The 23231-nt window shown below is 45.0% G+C and overlaps 1 protein-coding gene across 1 annotated transcript in view; it reads right to left on the bottom strand.

Annotated features, from left to right (window-relative positions):
* Nucleotides 1-23231, bottom strand: part of CNTNAP2 (contactin associated protein 2) — a 2330533-nt gene that overhangs the window by 164506 nt on the left and 2142796 nt on the right. Inside the window, exons 19-20 of the mRNA XM_070369076.1 lie at nt 15781-16017; nt 5801-5934 (exon numbers count right to left, since the gene is read on the bottom strand). Of these exons, the coding sequence (XP_070225177.1) occupies nt 5801-5934; nt 15781-16017 (371 nt within the window). The remainder of the gene's footprint in view (nt 1-5800; nt 5935-15780; nt 16018-23231) is intronic.

Here is a 23231-nt window from a genome sequence, read left to right as displayed (position 1 = left end):
TTTCATTCCAACCCCAAAGAAAGGCAATGCCAAAGAATGCTCAAACTACCGCACAATTGCACTCATCTCACACGCTAGTAAAGTGATGCTCAAAATTCTCCAAACTTCAACAGTATGTGAACCAAGAACTTCCAGATGTTCAATCTGGATTTAGAAAAGGCAGAGGAACCAGAGATCAAATCGCCAACATCCCTGGATCACAGAAAAAGCAATAGAGTTCCAGAAAAACATCTACTTCTACTTTATTGACTATGCCAAAGCCTTCGACTGTGTGGAGCACAACAAACTATGGAAAATTCTTCAAGAGATGGGAAAACCAGACTGCCTGATCTGCCTTTTGAGAGATCAGTATACAGGTCAAGAAGCAACGGTTAGAACTGGACATGGAACAACGGACTGGTTCCAAATTGGGAAAGGAGTATGTCAAAGCCATATATTGTCACCGGGCTTATTTAACTTATATGCAGAGTACATCATGAGAAATGCCATGCTGGATGAAGCACAAACTGGAATCAAGATTGCCGGGAGAAATATCAATAATCTCAGGTGTGCAGATAACATCACCCTTATGGCAGAAAGTGAAGACAAACTGAAGAGCCTCCTGATGAAAGTGAAAAAGCTGGCTTGAATCTGAACATTAAGAAAACTAAGATCATGGCATCTGGTCCCATCACTTCATGGCAAATAGATGGGGAAACAATGGAAACAGTGGGAGACTTTGTTTTCTTGGGCTCCAAAATCACTTCAGATGGTGACTGCAGCCATGAAATAAAAGACGCTTGCTCCTTGGAAGAAAAGCTATGACAGACTGAGACAGCATCTTAAAAAAGCAGAGACATTACTTTGCCAACAAAGGTCCATCTAGTCAAAGAATATGGTTTTTCCAGTAGTCATGTACAGATGTGAGAGTTGGACCATAAAGAAGGCTGAGTGCTAAAGAATTGACACTTTTGAACTGTGGTGTTAGAGAAGACTCTTGAGAGTCCCTTGGACTGCAAGAAGATCAAACCAGTTAATCCTAAAGGAAATCAGTCCTAAATATTCATTGGAAGGACTGATGCTGAAGCTGAAACTCCAATACTTTGGCCACCTGATGTGAAGAACTGACTCATTGGAAAAGACCCTGATGCTGGGAAACATTGAGGGCAGGAGGAGAAGAGGACAACAGAGGATGAGATGGTTGGATGGCATCACTAACTTGATGGACATGAGTTTGAACAAGCTCTGGAGTTGGTGATGGACAGGGAAGCCTGGCGTGCTGCAGTCCATGGGGTCGTAAAGAGTTGGACACAACTGAATGACTGAACTAAACTCCTTATAAATCACCTTAGATACCCTGTGCAATGTGGTTGGGATGAAAGGAAGGAATGAAGAAGGAAGGGAGAAGCCAGAGATGGCAGGCAGGAAGGAAAGTAAGAAGAAAGGATTCGCAGCACAAGACTTTGAAGTCATTCCTTGTAATGTTCAGTTCTTCGATGTGTGTTAACTGGCACATATTTTCATCAGATACAACGCTTTGTTCAGGTGCTCTCTACCTGCTCAGGGTTTGTTTTACATCTGACTGGCATTAAGCCTTTAGCTATTATCACTGGTGCGACTGTGAGTTTTTGTAAACGATGCCACTTGAGGGTTGTCACGGGCTCTGGTTCACGTTGCTGTCTGCTAACTCCGAGAGTCAGTTCTTCATTATCTATGTGCAGATTGGGCACTTTGTTTTTTGGCAGCAAATGTTTCATCCAAGGTCAATTTCCCTCAAGTGCTCAGCACCATTTCAGACAGTGTGTGCTCAGGGAATGCAAATTAATTTAATGTTAGCTTTAGCCAAACCCAGCTAGGAAAGCCAACCTGCTTTTAAAAACACTATAAACGTCGATAAACATCATCTAAATTATATGATGTTTGTATATGTAGAAACATATAAAATTTCACCTTAATCCCAAAGGCGTCATTCCACAGCATTTTAAATTCATCTTAGGCTTATTTTTGCTCTTTGATTAGAAGTACATTTTAATTCAAAATTATTTACGTATATTTGTCGTTATATTTTATTGTAACTGGGGGTTATCAGAATAGATGGAGGATACATGTGTTTTTTTTTAAAGTCACTCGGTCATGTCTGACTCTTTGTGAGCCCATGGACTATACAGTCTATGAAATTCTCCAGGCCAAAATACTGGAATGGGTAGCCTTTCCCTTCTCCAGGGGATCTTCCCAACCCAGGGACCAAACCGGATATGTGTTTTACATTTTTGTTCAATTATAAAAATGCAACACACATTTGTAATAAGAAATGAGGAAATATAGAAAACTCTAGAGGAAATGAAACTATTTATAATCCTTTACACAGAAATAATCACGATTAACATTTCATTATATTGTTCTCCATGCATTCTTGAGGTTGTAGGAGTTCTCAAGATGGATTTGTAGATTGTTCCCAGGAAAAAAAAATTGGAGTATATTTTGGGGGTTCTAAAGGTACACCTGGAGTTATGTCCACACTCAACAGGTTCCCTTGCCTGAAAGAAAGCAGGCTGTGGACCCAGGGAGCCCACCAGATCCGCTGGTCTGAAAGGAGGCGCCGTGTGCTTTCTTCCTCCACTGCATCCACCTCTGCTTTCCATCCGGGCTGAGAAAGACCAGAGCCCTCCAGACCATGAAGTCTGTTCAGGCTGGATTCAAGTGGGTGATGGCATCTGGCTTTCTAAATATGTCCAGAAATCTCAGGGCGATTGCACTCCATTGTGTGACAGAATTGAGGCGGGCAGGGCTTTCCAACCCCCTGGGCACAATTTCTGTGGCTGAATTTGCTCCATGTCTTTTTTCTTTTTTAAAAAAAGATTTATTTTTTTTTTTTTGGCCGTGCTGGGTCTTCATTGCTGTGTGGGCTTTTCCTCTAGTTGTAGTGACCAAGGGCTCCTCTCGAGTTGCAGTGAGCTGGCTTCCCATTGCAGTGACTTCTCTTGCTGCAGATCACGGGCTCTAGGGTGTGTGCACTTCTGTAGCTGCGGCTCCCCGGCTCTAGAGCACAAGCGAAATAGTTGTGTATCACAGGCTTAGTTGCTTCGAGGCACGTGGGATCTTCCTGGATCAGGGGTTGAACCCGTGTCTCCTGCATTGGCAGGCAGATTCTTTACCACTGAGCCACCAGGGAAGCCCTGTTCCATGTCTTTTAGAATGCTTCCTGCTTCTGTCTTCTTTACTACAAAGCGTTATGCGGCCAGTGTTTTTCATCCTCATCCACATCTTCCTTTTCCTGGAGCTCTAGTCCTGTTCCTTGGAGGACTCTCCCCCAAATTCCCCACTCTGATCATGAGGTCTGATTGTGGGCCATCAGTCACTGCACCCCGCTCCCCAAGATAGAGTGAGTGTGGGACCCCAGACCAGCCAACCAGAGACTTCCCCTGGGTTTTAAAATGAGAACTGAGACTCTAGGACCTTCCTTCCGACAGCAAAACTGGGAAGACACGTGCCCAGGACTTCAGTATCTGGGTCCATTACATCTGGAAGATGGAGCCTTCCAGAGAAGAGTTAATCCAGTTGTTAGATGGAGGTGGGCAAGCAGAGATGAAGTACGGAGAGAGAGAGAGGCAAGAGCAGAGAGGTGCTCACTGGAGGCCTAGTCTTTGTTTGAATTCTCCAGGTCTTCTGGATTCTGTTTCAAAGTTGTGATTTTCCTCTTCTTTCCTGTCTTTTTATAACCTACCCTAGGAATTTCCCCTACAAATGAATTCTGAGTTGGTTTTCTGTCATTTGCAACCAGAAGAACCCAGAGCAATAGAAGCAGATCCCACCTCCCCCCGGCCCTCCTCAGTGCCCTGGACTCTGCAGGCCTCTGGCTCCTGTATTGTTTGGACTTCTCGGCCTCTCCCTGCCTCAAAAGCTCCAAGTCCTTAAAATAGTCCATCCTTCTCCCCTTCTTCAGGGCAATCTCTGATTCACTGCAGCAGATAGCAGCTCTGATTTAGCTGATATCTGTTCTTCAAGAGTTTCTGGTTGGTTCCAAAGATTTCCCAGTTGGTGGAACTTGCCAGAAAGGAGGCCTTCTTGACCTACTTTGCTTCAGACTCTCATTTGGGGAATTGTACCCAGAAATGGAATTATTTAGCTTATCACCTGGACTCTCCTCTCCCACTCACCCCACCCTCATCTTTGCTGAAGTTCCTCAACCCACAGGGCTCAGCCCCAACACACGAGGCATTTTCTTGCAAAATTCCACAGGGGAATCAGCTGTCTTCCATGACACTGTCCTTCAAGCTGACTGCTGAGCTTTTTTAACTTTTAATATTATTTTGCAGTGGCGAAATGGCAAGAGAATCACTTTCTTTGAGAGGGGTGACAGATGGCATAGTTTAAACTAAGTGAATGAGTCTAATCAAAATCCAGTAAACACAATGTTGGTAGATGGTATTAAAACATTTGTATCCTATAATGGTATAAACCATACTAACCCTGAACTTGCTGTCTCTTCTGAATCAGACTTGAGTTTGTGGTGAAGGATGGGGGCAGTTTACTCTGTAAGTAATCTGTAGCACCTCTCGTGTGTGAAGAACTGCGCTGGGCTCAGCGACTGTCCGTCACTAAGAGAGAACCTTATTTACACTCCATCTGATTGACTGCACAATAAGCTGCTTCTGCACGTTGTCATTTTCCTAGGAAAGGCCTCTCCTGAAAACGCTCTCTAGCATTTCCTGCTAAAGGCCAAGTGTAAACTCCATATCGAGTTATGAATTTGACATTCACCAGGGCTCAAAAAGAGATGGGGCCTGTGCTGATTCTTTGCAACCTGAACTTCCCACAGCAACGAGCTGAATCCGAATGAGGTCGGAGAGGCTGCTGAGCCCCTGCCAAAAGGCACTCCGCTCGGCTGACAAAACAGCATCCCCCTGCCGTTCTTCTTCCTGACAGGTATCTATTTTGAACTCCTTCTAGAGAACGCAGTGACAGTTCCAGCCTTGATCTTTGGCTCAGTTCCCGGGGAGACCTCATGTCATGTTTGATTCATGGTGTCTCCCAGGCTGGCTTCTTCATTGTAAAAATCAGTGGTGGGGGGGCGGGGAGGGACAATCAATGAACCTGAAATAAAATTTGAGTGTCATAATAAAACTATCCCTTTGTGTACAAAAAGCCCACAACCAGAGTCTGAGATGCTGGGAAAGGTATGTGTACAGAAGATGTTTAAGGCAAAGCATCTATAGAAGGAAAAAAAAAAACAGTTATTCACACTGCGCTAGAGTTGTGAAGGAAGTAGGTCAGATAAACCAAAATAACCTTTGCTGGGAAACGTGATAAGCCTCAGACATCTGAGACCATGGAGGGTAAAGATGCTGCAATGGATAAAAGCAGAAGGCTGATAGATGTGCAGGTCTATACACAGGAAAAGCTACGAAGAATATATGGAGCAAACATTTATTCTACCTTCTCCCAAGAAATCTCTTCTCCATCAATACCATCATTGTCCTTCCTGTACCAACTGCATATCTTTCTACATCACTGGTTAACAATTTGTAGAAGAATGTATTAGAAGCATCTCTTCCACCTGCTCCAACCACCCAAAACCAAACTGAAAACAAACAAACAAAAAACCCAACAACAGCCAAGTATGACAGAGGGAGAAGGAAATGGCAACCACTCTGGCATTCTAGCTTGGAGGATCCCATGGACAGAGGAGCCTGGCGGGCTGCCGTCCTTGGGGTCGCAAAGAGTTGGACATGACTGAGTGATGGAGCACTCACTCAAGTGCGACAGCGGGCAGAGACCGCAACACAGTATGACAGATGACAGATGAGTAACACGTGCGTACCTTGAGAGTGATGGTCCTCTCACGACGGGTGATGTTAACGCTGTGGGGCTGGCCGTTGGCCATGCTCCGGTGGTCCACGTCAATGTTATAGGGCTCCCGGGTGCCACCCAGGTTGTACCGGATCTGGAGGCTTCCTGCATAGAGAAAAGGAAAGAGACTCAGTCGTTTCTCTGCCCTGGATTTCATATTAATGTCACGCCCCCAGCCCTGGGGTCTTGTTTCCACTAAACGCGGCTTCGATGTCCATCAACACGATTGCCGTTCTGCATTCTGAGCCCCTAGCTCAGAGGTGCACTAATCCATAAAGGTTCACGGCACCAGGCTCACGCATGTTGACAGTCTACCAATTATGGGCCATCCGTGACCATCATCTCCAAGTTGAAGCAGCAAACGGTATAAATGGTCCAAGCGTGGATTGTGTCTGAGAACATATACACAATACAGGGCCGTGGAGACAGGCCCCACAGAATACTCTGTAAAATAAAATATAAACGCAGGATGCCAGGGTGGTCTCATGCCATCAGCAAAGTGTGACATTCACCATATAAAAGAATCATGAGCACAGAGTATTAAAAATAAACATAATTTACAAAAGATAAATACACGGCACTTTGGGTGGCTTCACTGAGACCAAGAAAATAGAGCAGAGGATTTTATTCTAGGTTAGAGACCTCATCAATCCAAACGCAAATCAATAAAAAGATGGGTCCTCACTGCCTCTCAGCTGTCATGCACTTTGCCTCAACAAATTATTCTTTTTATCCTCTTTCTTGCTTCCCCCTGATGGCAAGCAATATTCAGAAAGACTAATATAATATTCTAGGTCCTGCTTTTAATTAATCTGTACAGCAAATGTAGCTTTTATTTCTTATTTATGATTATTTAAAGGCATCAACTTTTTATCTCATTTTTCCACTCAAATTGGAATCTTCGTGCTAATAGCTTCTGATATCTCAGAGCTTAAAAATGGAGCCAGTAATTTAGCAAGAGTGTGGCTAACTGTATATCACTTCAGAGATTCTTCCTTGCCTCTTTCATTTCCCTTCCAGAGGAACAAAACTGATATTCTGATTTTAAGTTGTGAAACAGCACAGGCTAATTAAAACTTAGGAAGTTAACAGAAAAAATAAAAAAGAAAGTCACTGGGAACACCATCATTCAGAGATAACTACTCTGAATATTTGGCCAGATCTCCTTTCAGGTAATTCTCACACCCTTATATGGATGTGAAAGTGAAAATTGAAAGTGAAGCCACTTAGTCGTGTCCGACTCTTTGCAACCCCATGGACTGTAGCCTACCAGGCTCCTCTGCCCATGGGGTTTTCCAGGCAAGAATACTGGAGTGGGTTGCCATTTCCTTCTCCAGAGGATCTCCCAACCCAAGGATTGAACCCAGGTCTCCCGGATTGTAGGCAGACTCTTTACCGTCTAAGCCACCAGAAAAGTCCCTTATATGGATGTAAACCAATGCAATTGATTCTGAACACTGCCGTTCCTTAGCCTTACATGTGTTCTTTAAAATATGGAACTATGTCCCTGGAATTGAAAGAAACATCCATCAGACCAATCATGAATTACTTGCATTTCCTATTCTTTTGCTCTCTGAACAAATCTGAACAAGCCTTCACTATTTCTGAGGCCTCTCTTAACACCTGACCCTAGATTGCTTTACAGCATTTCAACCAAGTACTGCAGACTTCTGTTTCCTAAACGTGTCTAAGTTCACCCACTCTGCCCCATCTCCACAGCTGCAGGGCCCCCACAGCACCTAGAGCGCCTGGTGTGGCTCCCTCGGGAGCCCGCCCCTCCACACAGAGTGCCCGCCCTGGCCTCTGTGCCGGCCACTCCCATCAGTGACCTGATGGCTGTCACCTGGACTGCACCTGCATCCGCGTCTGCTTGGATCACGTGACCCACGGCAGTCTCTCCTTCAAACGTGGCCACTCTTCACCCCACTTCACTCTCGGGCGAGTCCCCTCTTTCTCTGCTCTCTTACTACTCATACATTAACGGAGATGTCTCACTGGAACCTCAGATACATACGAGAAACCAAACTCTTGAACTTCCTCTCCTAAAACTAACTCAACCCATTTCCCCACATTTCAGTTAATGGACACTTTATCCTTCCTGCTATTTCCACCTAAAAACCCTGACTCCCCTCTTGCTCCTGTATTACAGTATGATCTGTCAGCAAAGCTCCTTGGTTCTGTCTTTAAAACATGCTCTGAATCTTACCTTTTTCATCACCTCAGTTTCTATCCCTGGACCAAGCCACCCTTGTCTTTTGCCCAGATTACTGTACGAGCCTTCATACTAACGAACCTGCTTGCCTCTGCCCTTCCACCATGTCTCCCCAGCCCAGTCTAGTCTCCTAGTCTCCATCCCTAGTCTGCAGATGGAAGGCAGAGCTGCCCTCTGCTCAGGAACCTTCCTTGGCTTCCTATCCCATAAAGAAGGCTGAGCGCAAAAGAATTGATGCTTTCCAATTGTGGTGCTGGAGAAGACTCTGGGCAGTCCCTTGGACTGCAAGGAGATCAAACCAGTTAATCCTAAAGGAAATCAACCCTGAATATTCATTGGAAGGACTGATGCTTAACCTCCAATACTTTGGCCACCTGATGAAAAGTGCCTACACATTAGAAAAGACCCTAAAGCTGGAAAAATTGAAGGCAGGAAGTGAAGAGGGGCAACAGAGGATGAGATGATTGGATGGCATCACCGACTCAACAGACATGAGTTTGAGCAAACTCCAGGAGATAGTGAAGGATGGGAGAACCTGGTGTATTACAGTTCAGGGGGTCCCAAAGAATTGGACACGGCTTAGTGACTGAATGACAACAACAGTCTCACTCTGAGTCTTCATCCTGGCCAGCCAGGCCCTTTGTGATCGTCCCCATTATCTCTGACTCAGCCTCTCATTATTCTCCTCCTTGCTCACTCATCACCTGACCACACAGGCTTCTCTGCTCTCTCCACAGATGGCAGCATGTTCCTGCCTCACAGCCTTTGCACCTGCTGGTTCTTCTGCCTGGGGCCCTCATTTTCCAGCTATCTACCTGCATGGATGAGCCCTCACTCCCTTTAGGTCCTGTTTAAATATTATCTTCTCAAAAGCACAATTTACCTACTGCTTTCCCTTGACCAGGCGCCCCACTCCTTTTCTACTTTATTTTCCCCCATGACAGTTCTTTCCATACAACATACTACAGAAGAGCACTTCATTTATTTATTGTCTGTCTTCTTCCGTTCAAAAGCAAGCTACATAAGAGTAAGAACTTTGGCTGATATATTTTTTTTAAAAAATATTTTACTCTTTAGTTATTTATTTGGCTGTTCCAGGTCTGAGTTACAGCATGTGGGATCTAATTTGCTGACCAGGAATCAAACCTGGACTCCTGCATTGGTAGATTGGAGTGTTAGCCACTGGCTCACCAGGGAAATCCCTGTTTATATTCCTCATGACTTAATTCCCAATGTCTAGAATAATGCCTGACACACAGTGTGTGTGTTAGGTGCTCAGTCGTGTCTGACTCTTTGCAACCCCATGGACCGTAGCCCTGCCAAGCTCCTCTATCCATGGGATTTTCCAGGCACGAATACTGGAGTGGGTTGCCATTTCCTTCTCCACACAGTAGGTGCTGAATAAATACTCACTGAGGGAATGAATCATGGTTTCCCTGCTTCTTCTTCTTTCCCATGTTTTCTTTGCAGAGTAATCTTTTCAAAATGCATAATTAATTAGTTGTATGGTTCACATAAAGCTCTTCAAATGTTCCAGTTGCTTACAGGATAAAGACATACATTTTTAATATAGCTGATGATGTCCTGCCTGAAAGGTTGCCAGTTACTTTGTTTTAAAATCAAGTCAGTTACCCTTTCACTTTTACATTCAGGCTCCCTTGCACTTGGCTTATTCCCTAGAAAATACAACTCTTCTTCCTTCCTCAGGACCTTTGAACATGCCACTCCTTTTTCCCTGAGCTGCTTCTCTCCCCACCACTCAGGGCTTTTACCCTATTTTTTCTTTACTGTAATAGCATTACAAATAATCTATTGTTTGGCAGTGAAGGAGATGGTTAGGAAAGTTGTTTGGCTATATGCAGGAAAAAAGTCGACTGTCTTCAGTTTTTATTTTCCACTTTACTTCTGGTGTTCTGACTTTGTATGATCACAGCCAGCTTTCTTTCTTGTTTTTTTTTTTTTTTTTACTGGTGACATTTATTTTTAAATTTTTAATTGGAGGATAATTGCTTTACAATGTTGTATTGATTTCTGCCATATTTCAACATGAATCAGCCACAGGTATACATATGTCCAACCCTCCCTCCCTACCTAGACCCCATCCCACTCTAGGTTGTCACAGGGCACTGGGTTGAGCTCCCTGTGTCATACAGGAACTTCCCACTGGCTGTCTATTTTACATACAGTAGTGTATATGTTCGGAGAAGGCAATGGCACCCCACTCCAGTACTCTTGCCTGGAAAATCCCATGGACGGGGGAGCCTGGTAGGCTGCAGTCCATGAGGTCTCGAAGAGTCAGACGCGACTGAGTGACTTCACTTTCACTTTTCACTTTCATGCATTGGAGAAGGAAATGGCAACCCACTCCAGGGTTCTTGCCTGGAGAATCCCAGGGCCGGCAGAGTCTGGTGGGCTGCCGTCTATGGGGTCGCACAGAGTCAGACACTGAAGCGATTTAGCAGCAGCAGCAGCAGTGTATATGTTTCAATGCTACACTCTCAGTTCATCCAACCCTATCCCTCCCCTGCTGTGTCCACAAGCCTGTTCTCTGTATCTGCATGTCTATTGCTGCCATGCAAATAGGTTCATCGGTACCATATTTTAGACTCCATACACACACATATATATCTCCAGTTTTAAAAACATATAGCTGTGTTCATTCATCATTTAAGCATTCATTTCCTTAGAGTATACTTATTTAATGCCCTGTGCAAAGCACCATGGAACCAAGTCTTAAAGGTCCAGATGTGGACTGCCTGGCTGGTGTGGAGTCCACTTCTAAGACAGACACCCACCTCTAACCCCTAGTACAGTCCAGGTCGTGCCTGATCTGGGGATACACAGAGAAGTAAGAGAGGGCTCTGCCTTTGAGGCTAAAAGTCAGAGGAACCAGTAATTATGCCAAAAAAAAAAAAAAAAAACCAAACACACACACAAAACAACAAAACTCTGGACATTTTTTTCCCTACTGTCTCTTTGTCATTGATCCCTTTATGTTTTCCAGCTCATTAAAATCAGTATTAAGTTGTTTTCATTATTTTCTCTCTTTCTGGCTTTCTTGGACTTTGTAAAAATGATTTAAAATTTCTCTAACTGCTTTGCTTAATGGCATTGGGAATGATTTGCTTTGAGGAAAAAGATGAGTCAGACTTTAAAATTTATATATAGTGAACATCTATAAACAGGAATGGCAATATTCTGGAATAATAAAATTTAAATAATATATTTATTTCTTTCAAATAATAGCACAAGAGAACCACTAAATGATGGGAAGGAGAATATTAATATTTGTTCATTAAAATAAAATATTATTAAGATGGAGAGACACTTCACTTCCTGCAGCTCACGTTTATCTCCCGAGTGAATTAAAGCAGTTATAAGGGAATGCTCTTTTATTGGCTGCAGCAAATAATGTGCCTAACAGATTTATTCTCCCCTGGCCATCATCACTGCCATCAGCAAACACTCACAGAGCACCTGCTCTAGGGCCTTTCATCTCGCTGGGAAGACAGGACGCATGTATAACAGAGACGGGAAACCACACAGACCACTGAAAGCCAACAAATGACAGCGAAAGTAAGCGTGATCGAAGTTGAAAGGAAGGCGCGGTCATGGAAAGGAGGCGAGACTTGATCTGAGTCCAGAATGAAAGGCAGGTAGGAAGCTACAGAGGAAGATGGAGCTTTTCCAGACAAGGGAAACGGAGTGGGCACCTGGGCAAACATCCCTGGGGTGCTTGCGGAGTAGAGAGTTCCCGGAAAAGGAAGTGTAGGGATGTGTGGCCTCAATATGTTGGAAACTGTAGATTCAATCAGTGGGCTCTGGATAACTACTGCTAACACACGCACAGACACACACACACACACACAAACGTGTGTGTGTATATTATTGTTGTTCAGTGGTTAAGCCGTGTCCAACTCTTTGCAACCCCATAGACTATAGCACGAAAGGCTTGCCTGTCCTTCGCTGTCTCCTGGAGTTTGCTCAAACTCAAGTCCATTGAGTTGGTGATTACCATCCAATCGTCTCATCCCCTGTCGTCCCCTTCTCCTCCTGCCCTCAATCTTTCTTAGCAACAGGGTCTTTTTCCAATGAATCAGTTCTTCACATCATGTGGCCAAAGTATTGGAGCATCAGCTTTAGCATCAGTCCTTCCAATGAACATTAAGGGTTGATTTCCTTTAGGATCTACTATGCACGCATGTGTACAGTGCATTACACTCAATAACTCATTTGACTTTCACAGCACTGCTCTGGGGGAGTCACTGTGTTACAGATGAGGAAACTGAGGCTCGGTGTGGCTTGTGACTATTCCAGACCCAACAGTCTGCAAACACAGGAGCAGAATTAAAATCCAGACATTCTGGTTCTGCACCCTGAGCTCTCACCCAGGAGCCTGGTGGGTCCTGATGGAAGGTGGGGGGACTAGGGACCCCTCCTGTGGCTCCTGTTTGGTAGGGGTGCTGTGTGTGAAGGAAGACCTTTTCTGGCTGAGGAGGATGGGGTGGCTGGGAGCAGAGTGATGGTGGGAACAGAGCCTCCTGGACATGTGTTGAGGTGTATCTACCCTGAGGAGGGGCCCCAGGGTACCAGAAGCAGGCTCCCCTTAGGCCTTGGTGGACTTGCAGGAGGAGAGGGTGGCTGGAGCCCCTGGGCAGGTGGCCTCCCAAATACAACCTCATCCATCTGCCCAGGTGCCATTCACATACGTGCCATGTATGCCGTGACACGGGTTGGGAAGCATTGAATCAGAAGACATTTGCCAGGAGGATAGCAGTGGGGAAGCGAAGGAGGGGCCGCTTGGGAAGGACATGGTTAGAACAGGACCCACAGGACTCATTGGGAATAGACCCACAGGAGGGGGAAGGACAGAGTGGTCATGATGACACCAGGCTGTGTGTTCCATGTCTGAGATGCAGCAGTACCATCAGGACTAGGGGGGCAGGCAGGTTCCAGGAGCATTGAGAGCAATGCAGCTCCCAACATGTCAAGTTTGAGAGATGCAAGGGCATTTAGTTAAGACTTCTTATTTTATTTATTACTTTCTTTTTTGGATATTTTGGCTTAGTCCTTATCGATTTCTTTTTCCTGAATGAGTTCCTCAAATTTGTCTAGCTTCAAATCTCAATTCATAAAATATGCAGTATTTGGAGTGTGAAAAAGCCAATTTCCAGCAACAATTGAGGATGGCCTTGCAACCCCTCAAGAGAAGTTGACTGTCTATACTTTGCAAATGCCCTGTGTGTTCTAGAGATCTCTGCAGCAGAGAAAGAGCGCTGGAGAACTCTGGATCCGGGTTTAGGAACACCAGTTGGTTGTGCCATCACTGGCCAAGTGTGCAAATAACTGAACCTCTCTGTACTCCACTCTATCACCTGCAGGAAGAGGGTAGAGTGGACTCCACCTTATAGAGTATGTGCTCTCGGGAATTCATGCATTTGAAACACAATATAGCTTCGGGCTTCCTTACATGGGAGTCATTAATATGGAAACATCAGTCAAAGCCTTTGCATGTGACAAACGCCCATAAACACACACGTGAGTGCTTGCAGGGCCTGGTGTAGGCTGTGGGGCAGGAGTTACTGGAGAGGGTTGGGACCAGATGGGAATGCAGCGGTAGCTTGAGGAGCAGACAGTACAGTGTCTACTGGGGCGTGTTCATGACATTCTTGAAGAGCTAGAGCTGAGAGGCAGCCTCCCTGCCCACCAAGGAGAGCTTGGGACATGAGGGTGGAGAACGCCAGTGGATTAAACAGCGATTTAATCTGATGCAGAAGAAAGAATGTGTGAAATCCTGGAGAGCAGGAATCGCAAGCTTTTCTGCTTCTTTACTTCCTGATTTTACTCACTATTTTTCTCTGGTGAGAACAGTGGCAGTTGCTTATTAAGAGCATCTCACATAGGTAGAAAGTATTACCTGGGAGAAACAAGTCAGCTAGTGAAACAGACCTACTTTGTGCTCACATCATTGTCTTTTTTTCTATCCATCTTTTTATAGAGCTAAATCAATATTGGGGCTGCCCTGGTGGCTCAGATGGTTAAGAATCTGCCTGCAATGTGTGAGACCAGGGTTTTATCCCTGGGTTGGGAAGATCCTTTGGAGAAGGGTATGACAACCCGTTCTAGTATTCTTGTCTGGAGAGTTCCATGGACAGAGGAGCCTGGCTGATATTGTATAGTCAAGGCTTTTTCATGTCTTTACTTAACTCTTCACAAATATTTTTCTTAATGGATACATAGTATCTCATAAACAGTGACTTCCTTTGACTAACCATTTTACTAAAATTGAACTTCTAGGTCCTCACCAATTCTTACTATCATAAATAACATTATAAACTATGATGAACATCTTTATGCTGAATCTTCATCTGATTTTTGGCTTATTTCTTCAGAATTAATTTCTGAAAGGGAAAATCCTAAGGAATTTTTTTTTTTTTCCCCATCTATCTTTCAAACCTAGTGGCTCAGCTCCTAAAGAATCTGGTTGCAGTGTGGGAGACTTGGGTTTGATCCCTGGATTGGGAAGATCCCCTGGAGAAGGGAACAGCTACCCAGTCCAGTATTCTGGCCTGGAGAATTCCATGGACTGTATAGTCCACAGAGTTGCAAAGAGTCGGACATGACTGAGTGACTTTCACTTTCAAGCTGAACTGGGTTAATAAGAATCATTATTAGAGTGAAAAAGTTGGCTTAAAGCCCAACATTCAGAAAACGAAGATCATGGCATCTAGTCCCATCACTTCGTGGGAAATAGATGGGGAAACAGTATCAGACTTTATTTTTTTGGGCTCCAAAATCACTGCAGATGGTGACTGCAGCCATGAAATTAAAAGACACTTACTCCTTGGAAGGAAAGTTATGACCAACCTAGATAGCATATTGAAAAGCAGAGACATTATTTTGCCAACAAAGGTCCATCTAGTCAAGGGTATGGTTTTTCCAGTGGTCATGTATGGATGTGAGAGTTGGACTGTGAAGAAGGCTGAGTGCCAAAGAATTGATGCTTTTGAACTGAGGTGTTGGAGAAGACTCTTGAGAGTCCCTTGGACTGCAAGGAGATCCAACCAGTCCATTCGGAAGGAGATTGGTCCTGGGTGTTCTTTGGAAGGAATGATGCTAAAGCTGAAACTCCAGTACTTTGGCCACCTCATGCGAAGAGTTGACTCACTGGAAAAGACTCCGATGCTAGGAGGGATTGGGGGCAGGAGGAGAAGGGGACGACAGAGTATGAGATGGCTGGATGGCATCACTGACTCGATGGACGTGAGTCTGAGTGAACTCCAGGAGTTGGTGATGGACAGGGAGGCCTGGCGTGCTGCGATTCATGGGGTGGAAAAGAGTCGGACATGACTGAGCGACTGAACTGAACTGATTAGATCCTATGGAAGAAAAATCTTGGTATTTAAGATGCTATGACCCTGGAAGCTGTCCAGGGAGGCTGCAGAGCTTTCGTCACCAAAGAGCAAGACCACAGAGAGGCAGCCTCCATGTCTACAACCTGTTCAGTGTCCCTGGGAAATGAGAGACACGTGCTCCTTGACACACCCGAACATTTTCATTTGTAAGAGAGATCGTAAAGCTTCAAGGGTCTTAGAGCTCCTGTTTTCAGAGAGGAAATGGGCTCCTGGGGGTTGGTGTGTATGTGCCTTACAACCGGTTAGCTGTCTCCTAGAGACCGACCATAAGCTCATTTGTCCCCCAACACTGAACGTCAGAAGGCTAGGGATCCTGGCTCTTACCGGTGGGTTTGACTAGCGCCGCCAGGAAGTCGGTGGTGAAGGAGCTGACATAGAGGAGGATGCAGGGCGCCTTGGTGGTGCTGAAGCTGAAGCGGATCTCCTCGCCCGCCAGGTCTGGGGCTCCATTCTGCGGGTCTGGAGAGTTCTCCGATCTGCTGCCCGAATCCCGGGTCCCCATTCCCGGCGCCTGGAAGTTATACCGCAGCCACATCCCCTCTTCAAAAAACGCACCCACGTCTGTCGAAAAGAAAAGAGGAAATGGCAAGATGAGGAGTCGGATGGCGACACCGCCTGCAACTTAACCTGGGCAGACGGTGAGCTCTGTCGTGGCCACGACGGCCGTTCCTGGAGGGTGGACCGACTCCAGGAGGGCGATCAGACTGGGAAAATGTCTAAGCAGAAGGATGTTATTTCATCAACACGAACACCCCACCAAAATAGAAAAAGCATGTAACAGAGTATAGCAATCTGTCACCTTAAAACTGTAATAGTAAAATTAAGAGATGTAAATCATACCAGGAAAAAAAAAAATACTTCACATTTAGTACTTAGACTAAATAATTTAGGTTGAAGAGTGATGCTGAGAATAAAGTGAGACCTGGGTTCCATCACTGGGTCAGGAAGATCCCCTGCAGAAGGAAATGGCAACCCACTCCAGTACTCTTGCCTGGAGAAACCCATGGACAGAGGAGCCTGGCGGGCTATAGTCCATAAGGTCACAAAGAGTCGGACACGACTGAGCAACTAACACTTCCACACTTTCACTACTTGACTGTTAGGGAACTGTTGACCAAAACCACCTGCCTTGGCCAGGCGCACCTGCCCGAGTTGTCTCACAACAGGAGGTCCCGATACGGAACACCGTGCTGCCCCTGAAAACTAACCAGGCGAATTTGGTGGGGACGGGGGTGGGTGGGCGAAAGAGGGAGGAGGCAAGCAGCCTCCCAGAGTCCTTCTTGCTGGAATCCACCTTGCTGAGCGATGCACACGCCACCAGGGAGGGCCCTTAGTCAGAACAAATACGGACCGAGCCAGATGACTGGCAAGAGACAACCTGGGAATTCACGCCGTGACCATAAAACCTGAGACCACAGGCCACGTGGCGGAGCAGGCCTGGGTTCCCTGACCCTGCTTCTCTCTGCCTGGGGCCCCTTCCCAGTAAGGTCTGTTTTGTTGGTATGTGCGTCTCGTCGGATAGTTCATTTCCAAGTGTTAGACGACAGCCCACTCTCTGGCCCCAGAAGTCCCTGTTCCCTAACAGTATCACACACACCACTAAATCAAGGTGCTCATGGGCAGAGACGGGAGTTGCTTTGGAGGTTCACCCAGGAAAGTCCCGGAACCCTGATGACACCCTGGGAGGCTTTGGGTATTGTGTTCAAAACCACAAGACCTGAAATTACAGGGAACTGCGTTCAAATCCAGTGCTGCCATTAATTGCTTATATGGCTTTAGGAGAAGTCATTTAGCCAGCTTCTCTAGGTTTCAGGATTTTATATGTGGAAGTGTTAGTCACTCAGTCGTGTCTGACTCTTTGCGACCCCATGGACTATAGCTTGCCAGGCTCCTCTGTCCATGGAATTCTCCAGACAAGAATACTGGAGTGGGTAGCCATTCCCTTCAAACTCGAGTCTCCTTCATTGCAGGCAGATTCTTTACTGTCTGAGCCACGAGGGTAGCCCTTTATATGTGAAAGGTAGGTAATTAGGAGAGAATTACAAGAGATAAAGTAATTAACACATAATAAATAGTACCTATTATTATTATTATGGCGATGATCATTTCAAGGCAGATCATGAAGGGGAATGGGGCAAGATAGGGATTTTGGATAAACAAACCAAAAATATGCCACCGAGAATACTTTCTGGCGTATTTCGGAGTCATCATTAGGAAGCTTTATGAGTTCACATCTGTTTTGGAGGAAGGGATACACCATACTTACAAGAGCTGCTCTGAAACCGTGTCCGTCATAACCCGAGTGTCAGAGCAGCTGGGGGGTGCTGAGAACCAGTTAGAGTTCCAAGTGGCAGATTTATAGTGATCATTTCATTGTTTCAGATCGTTTTAAGGAAATGGCAAATCAGGGTACTGTGATTTCATTTAGGAAAATAATACACCCATCCCTTCTGAATGAATGACTAAAATTACACTAACTTCACAAGCTCCAAATCACGTCTTTTCCCCAATTAAATGATCAAAAAGTATTGATTTAGAATGCTTGATTTAAGGGTTTATACTGATATGAGATTGTTTAATTTTTGATACTCATGTTTTTGGATGGAAAAAAATGATAAATTTGGTGTCTAGTTATTCTAATATTCTAAGATTCTTATGAAAGACATTGAATTATGCTTCTCAAAAATTTGAAACACATTACCTCATCTATAGGTTTAGGTTCATCAAGGTTATGGAGACCTTGAAGCAGACAAGTAATTCTGTCTTAACCATTTCTTGGTCCTCAAAACAGATCATATGTAAACTACCCTTGAATGTGGAAAGTATGTCTGGAAACATTTAAAATAAAATCCACATTCATACACCCCAGAAAAATACCACACAGGTTTTCTTCCCTCTGTCCAACCAAATCCCTGATGTTTATAGCAGGAAAAACAAATAAACAAAACAGCTGGCACCCAGCCCTCTTATTAAATTGTTTCTCATCTTTTTCCCCTCCAAGTTCTATTCCTTTTTTCTTTTCACTTAGGATAAATTTTGCAACCTGTATTTTTAAAATAGACGTGACTTGTTTTGTTCTCTAACTTTCCCAGGAGGATCCAGAATTGAAAAAGTCCCCAGCTCACTGATGGGTTCTTTCCCAAAAGTTTATTTCGAAGTCAGTAGCTTGCAACTTGGAACTATTTCCCCATAGAAACAGCGTTTGCAGTGATGGTTTGCCAGGAGAGTCTACAAATGCTGAATCCCTCTGGATGGATAAGAAGAGATAATTGCAGAGTGTCACTGTGTATTAGGAATTAAAGCAGAAACAACAGCAGCAACAAACGTTGAGGTGTACTGTGAATGTGAGAACCCCAGGGGCCCAGGTTCCCACAAAACTTTCATCTAACTGATCCAGGGCTGTGCTGGTAAAGGTTACACCGGCAGCTCTCCTGGGGGGAGCCCTGGTTTGGTGTTTGCCTGTTCCCATGGTGTAAACACACCCACTTTGGCTGACTGCAAGCTGCCACTACGACGTCACTAACTCTGGAGCTGGGAAGAGACCTTCACAGTTGGTCTGCCTGCCACTGTGAACTGCCTCCATCCACAGTCACCGACCCAGTCATTCCAGCAAAATAGCTTTTCTGAGTCTCCATATTGGCAGTTGTCTTAGCTTAGGCTGCTAGAGCAGATTACCGTAATTGTGTGTCTTAAACTACAGAAACAGAAATCTACCCTCACGGATTTAGAGGCTATCAATCCAAGATCAAAGTGCCGGCTGATTTTGTTCCTGGTGAGAGTTCTCCTGGCTTGTAGGTACAATTTCTTGCCAAGTGCACACATGGGAGAGAGAGACAAATCTAGCTCTCAGGTCTGTTCTTCTAAAGGCACTAATCCCATTATAAAGGACCCACCCTCATGACCTCATCGAAGACTAATCATTGTCATCCCTCAGTATCCATGGGCTTTGCAAGTGGCCCTAGTGGTAAAGAATACACCTGTCAATGCAGGAGACATAAGATACTCAGGTCGGGAAGATCCTCGGAGTAGGAAATGGCAACCCATTCTACTATTATTGGCTGGAGAATCCCATGGACAGAGGAGCCTGGCAGGTTACAGTCCATGGGGTCACAAAGAGTTGGACATGACTGAGTGAGCAACGACTAACTCAAAATCTATAGAGGATTAACTCCAGGACTGCCCACCTCCAATACCAAAATCCTTGGATGCTCAAGTCCTTTAAATAAAATGGCATTGTATTTGCATATTCCTGAATACTTTAAATCATCTCTAAGTTACTTATAATACCTAATATAAATGCTATAGTTATGTTATATATAAATGGTGGTGTGTTGATGGTGTACAGCAAACTCAAGTTTTGCTTTTGGAACTTTCTGGAATTTTTTTCCCCTAATATTTTTGATCCGTGTTTGGTTGAATCCATGAATGTGGAACCTATAGGCACAAATGGCTGACTGTACCACCCATGGCCCCAGCTCCAAAACCATGGCATTGGGGCTTAGGGCTTCAACATGTGAAACTGTGGGCAGGATGCATACATTCAACCCATAAATGCAGGCTTCCTTCTTTTTATCTCCTGCTACAAACACACTTTAATATTTGCTTCCTTCTTTCTGCCTTCCAAAGCTCTCTTCTACCTTATCCCGGCTACCCTGGATCTGGAAAGCTCTGTTCAGCCTCTATAAAATTTAGGAGAAATTTCTGCAGAACAGACACTGCCTCCCCAGCCTCAGGGTCATTAAACTCTTTCATGGCTGAATTCCACTGCTCAGAATGATCGCTCTCATTAACTGTTTTTTAATTAATCATCAAGTAAGAAAATGAAATGAATTTTATGTAGCTCTGCTCCTGGAGACCTTGGTTGCCACCCCTCTATGTGTATCCTGGTCCTGAATCAGGCCTGGCTCCTTCCAGGGCAATCTACAAGGCGCAGCTCTGTTTAAACTTACTTCCTGTTCTTCTCCCAAGGCCCCACTATCCTGAAATACAACCAGTTTTTCTCTTGGCCCTGTATTGGCAAAATCTACTTTTTCTCTCCAAGTGTACCACTCTGAATTTCCCTCTGGAATTTTTAAATTCTGTTTGATGTTTTCTTCAATTCACCATAATCATTTTGGGCCAACGACATTGGACCCAGATGGGTTAATGTTCACCTCTACTTATTCTGTCTCCCCAGGTGCATACATGTCTATTGTAGCCACTTTTCCACCATTTTTTCTAAAGGTCAGGTCACTGCCAGGTCAGTTTCTATGCAATAAGATTCAAGTGTCTGAATCCATACAAAGGAGAAAAACACCAAAGAAAAAATCTCCTACGTTTAGCCTGACTGGCATGTGCTTCCCACGAGACACAGGTATAAAGTTTATTACTGGAAACACATCAATAAACTATCTGGTCTATGAGTTGACTGTGTAGGAGCCGGGGGGCCATCTCACTTGGAGTTTAAGAGCCAAGAGCACTGAACAACTCTACTAGTGTCCTAAACAGGAAGACAGTCTGCCTCCAGAATTTCCAGGGTTGTGCTCCTAAAACCCGTAACAAGCGTCACTGGCATAAGTGGCAGTTAACAGGTTAGAATGCTTTTGGGAGATCGAGGGAGATGAAGATGCCACAGCAGCAAATTTCAGCTGAGACACGTGTATGGGATTACTGTGGTACAAGCAGAGGGCAGGAATTAAAAGGTTATGGGTTTTAGTCCTGGTGTTGCTGCCATACCTGACTCTATGACCCAGGTCAGAAAAATCATTGAATTGCTATGGACTTTAAAACATGCCCATCTTTAAGATTGAGCCCATACTGATCCAGCTGGCACCCAGTCTTTTCCATATTTTCTTCAAATATTTATTAAGAGCTTTCTTTTAAGCCAGGCAGCTCTTTGAGATTTAATAGGCCATAAATGACATTTAAGTCAATCACCAAAAACAACTGGGATGACCAGTGTTAGTCAAGATGGCTAAAATTCAGGGGGAAGTGACTGGAAGAAGCTGGTGAAAAAGGGAGTGGCATGTCGAGGATTCTTTTGTATAGAAAGTAACAGGCAGCAGACTTAGAGAACAAACTTGTGGTTGCGGGTGCGGGGTGGGGGGTGGTGCGGAGAGGGATAGTTAGGGAGTTTGGTATGGTCATGGACACACTGCTATATTTTAAATGGATAACCAACAAGGACCTACAGTACAGCACATGGAACTCAATGTTACCTGCCAGCCTGGATGGGAAGGGAGTCTGGGGGAGAATGGATACATGTGTATGTATGGCTGAGTCCCTTCGATGTGAAATTCTCACAATATTGTCAGTTGGCTATACCCCAGCAGAAAATTAAAAGTTCAAAAAATTAAAGGCCAAAAAGAAAGAAAGAAAGAAAGAAAAATAATGGGTGGCCCTGAAGGGTTTTAAGTAGAGTTGTATAAACTCTACTTTGGAGTTTTAAAAGATCATTCTGGGTGCAGTGCAGTGCAAGGATGGGGAAAGCGGAGAGCATGTTGCTCCTAAACTTAAATTTCATCCCTTTTCTTAACATCTGGGCTATCATTTGGGTGGGGAGTCACTAGAGCCATTTCAGAGAATCTGTGAATCTTCTGAAATTTCAGGCAAACGTGAGCAAATGTGTATGCACTTTTCGGGGGGAGAGGGTTAATAGTTTTAATCAAATTTCATGACCCCAACTCAGAAATTTAAGGAGAAAATAATAAAAAGGAGTCCACTCATTAATCACCGTTGTTAAGTTGTGCTTGTGCAGCGCTGACTCAGCCCCTGGAATGCCCTGCCCTGCCCTGCCCTCATTGTCTGCCCCTGTTCCTTCCTGGGCGCATCTCCCGAGCTCTGCTGTGGTCTCCCCTGGCTGGGTGACTGTTGTCCTCACCTCCACTTCCTCCTTGTCACCTCCAGGCTGGTTCTCACTCACTGATCTGGTCAGGATACGCGCCCACTCCTTGCTATGAGCCTCATGCCGCGCACAGAGCTCCTCCAAGAGCACCCCCAGCTGTCTGTCATAACTTCAGTCCAATACGTGTAGCCTTGTTTGCTTTGAAACATTTCTTGGACTCTTACTCTGTGTTAGGCCCACGCTGATAACAAGAGCAAAGGTACCCAGACTTTTCCCCTAAAGGATCCACAGTCGGTTGGGAGACAGAGGAAACACACCAGGGAAAGGGAGCTTGAGGTTTAGAATCATGGAGTGTGGGGTCTCGGACAGTAGGAGGTGAGCGGGGCTCCCTCTGGGGCGGGTGATGGGAGGGCCGGAGGAGGCACTCAGAAGGGGACTCTGAGCTGGGTCCGGACAAGAGAGGGCATCTTGGTAAGACGCACAGGGCGGCCAGGGTGCTCCCGGGAAGGAAGAGATGGGCCTGATGAACAAAGCTAGGAGGAATGCAGCCGTGTGGGGTCTGGAGCTTCTGTCCGAGTGTGGCGGCCTCCTGTGCTTTAGAAAGATTCGTCTGGGGCCAAGTCTCAGAGACGCTGATCTCATCATCTGCAGAAAGGCCCTGTTGTTATCTTTCAGGTATATTTCAACACCTCCTGGGAAGACACCGGTGTTAATCCATGTTATCAATGGAACCCCACTGAGGTAGTGGGGTCTAACTAGGTGTCAAGGGTGGGCTAACGGGTGCAAAAGAAGGCAGGAGAGGGGTTGCAAAGGGTCTTGAGTCACTTGTTTTTAAAGATTTAGAAGAATGATATACTTCAAAGTAATTTCAAATTTACAGAAAAATTTCAGATTAGTACAAAGAACTCCCCTATCCCACATATCCAGACTCCCTAACTTTTACTATTTCACC

This window comes from Bos mutus, chromosome 4, assembly GCF_027580195.1.
Source record: "Bos mutus isolate GX-2022 chromosome 4, NWIPB_WYAK_1.1, whole genome shotgun sequence".
Classification (NCBI taxonomy): Eukaryota; Metazoa; Chordata; class Mammalia; order Artiodactyla; family Bovidae; genus Bos; species Bos mutus.
This window is presented reverse-complemented; position numbering and strand designations above follow the sequence as displayed.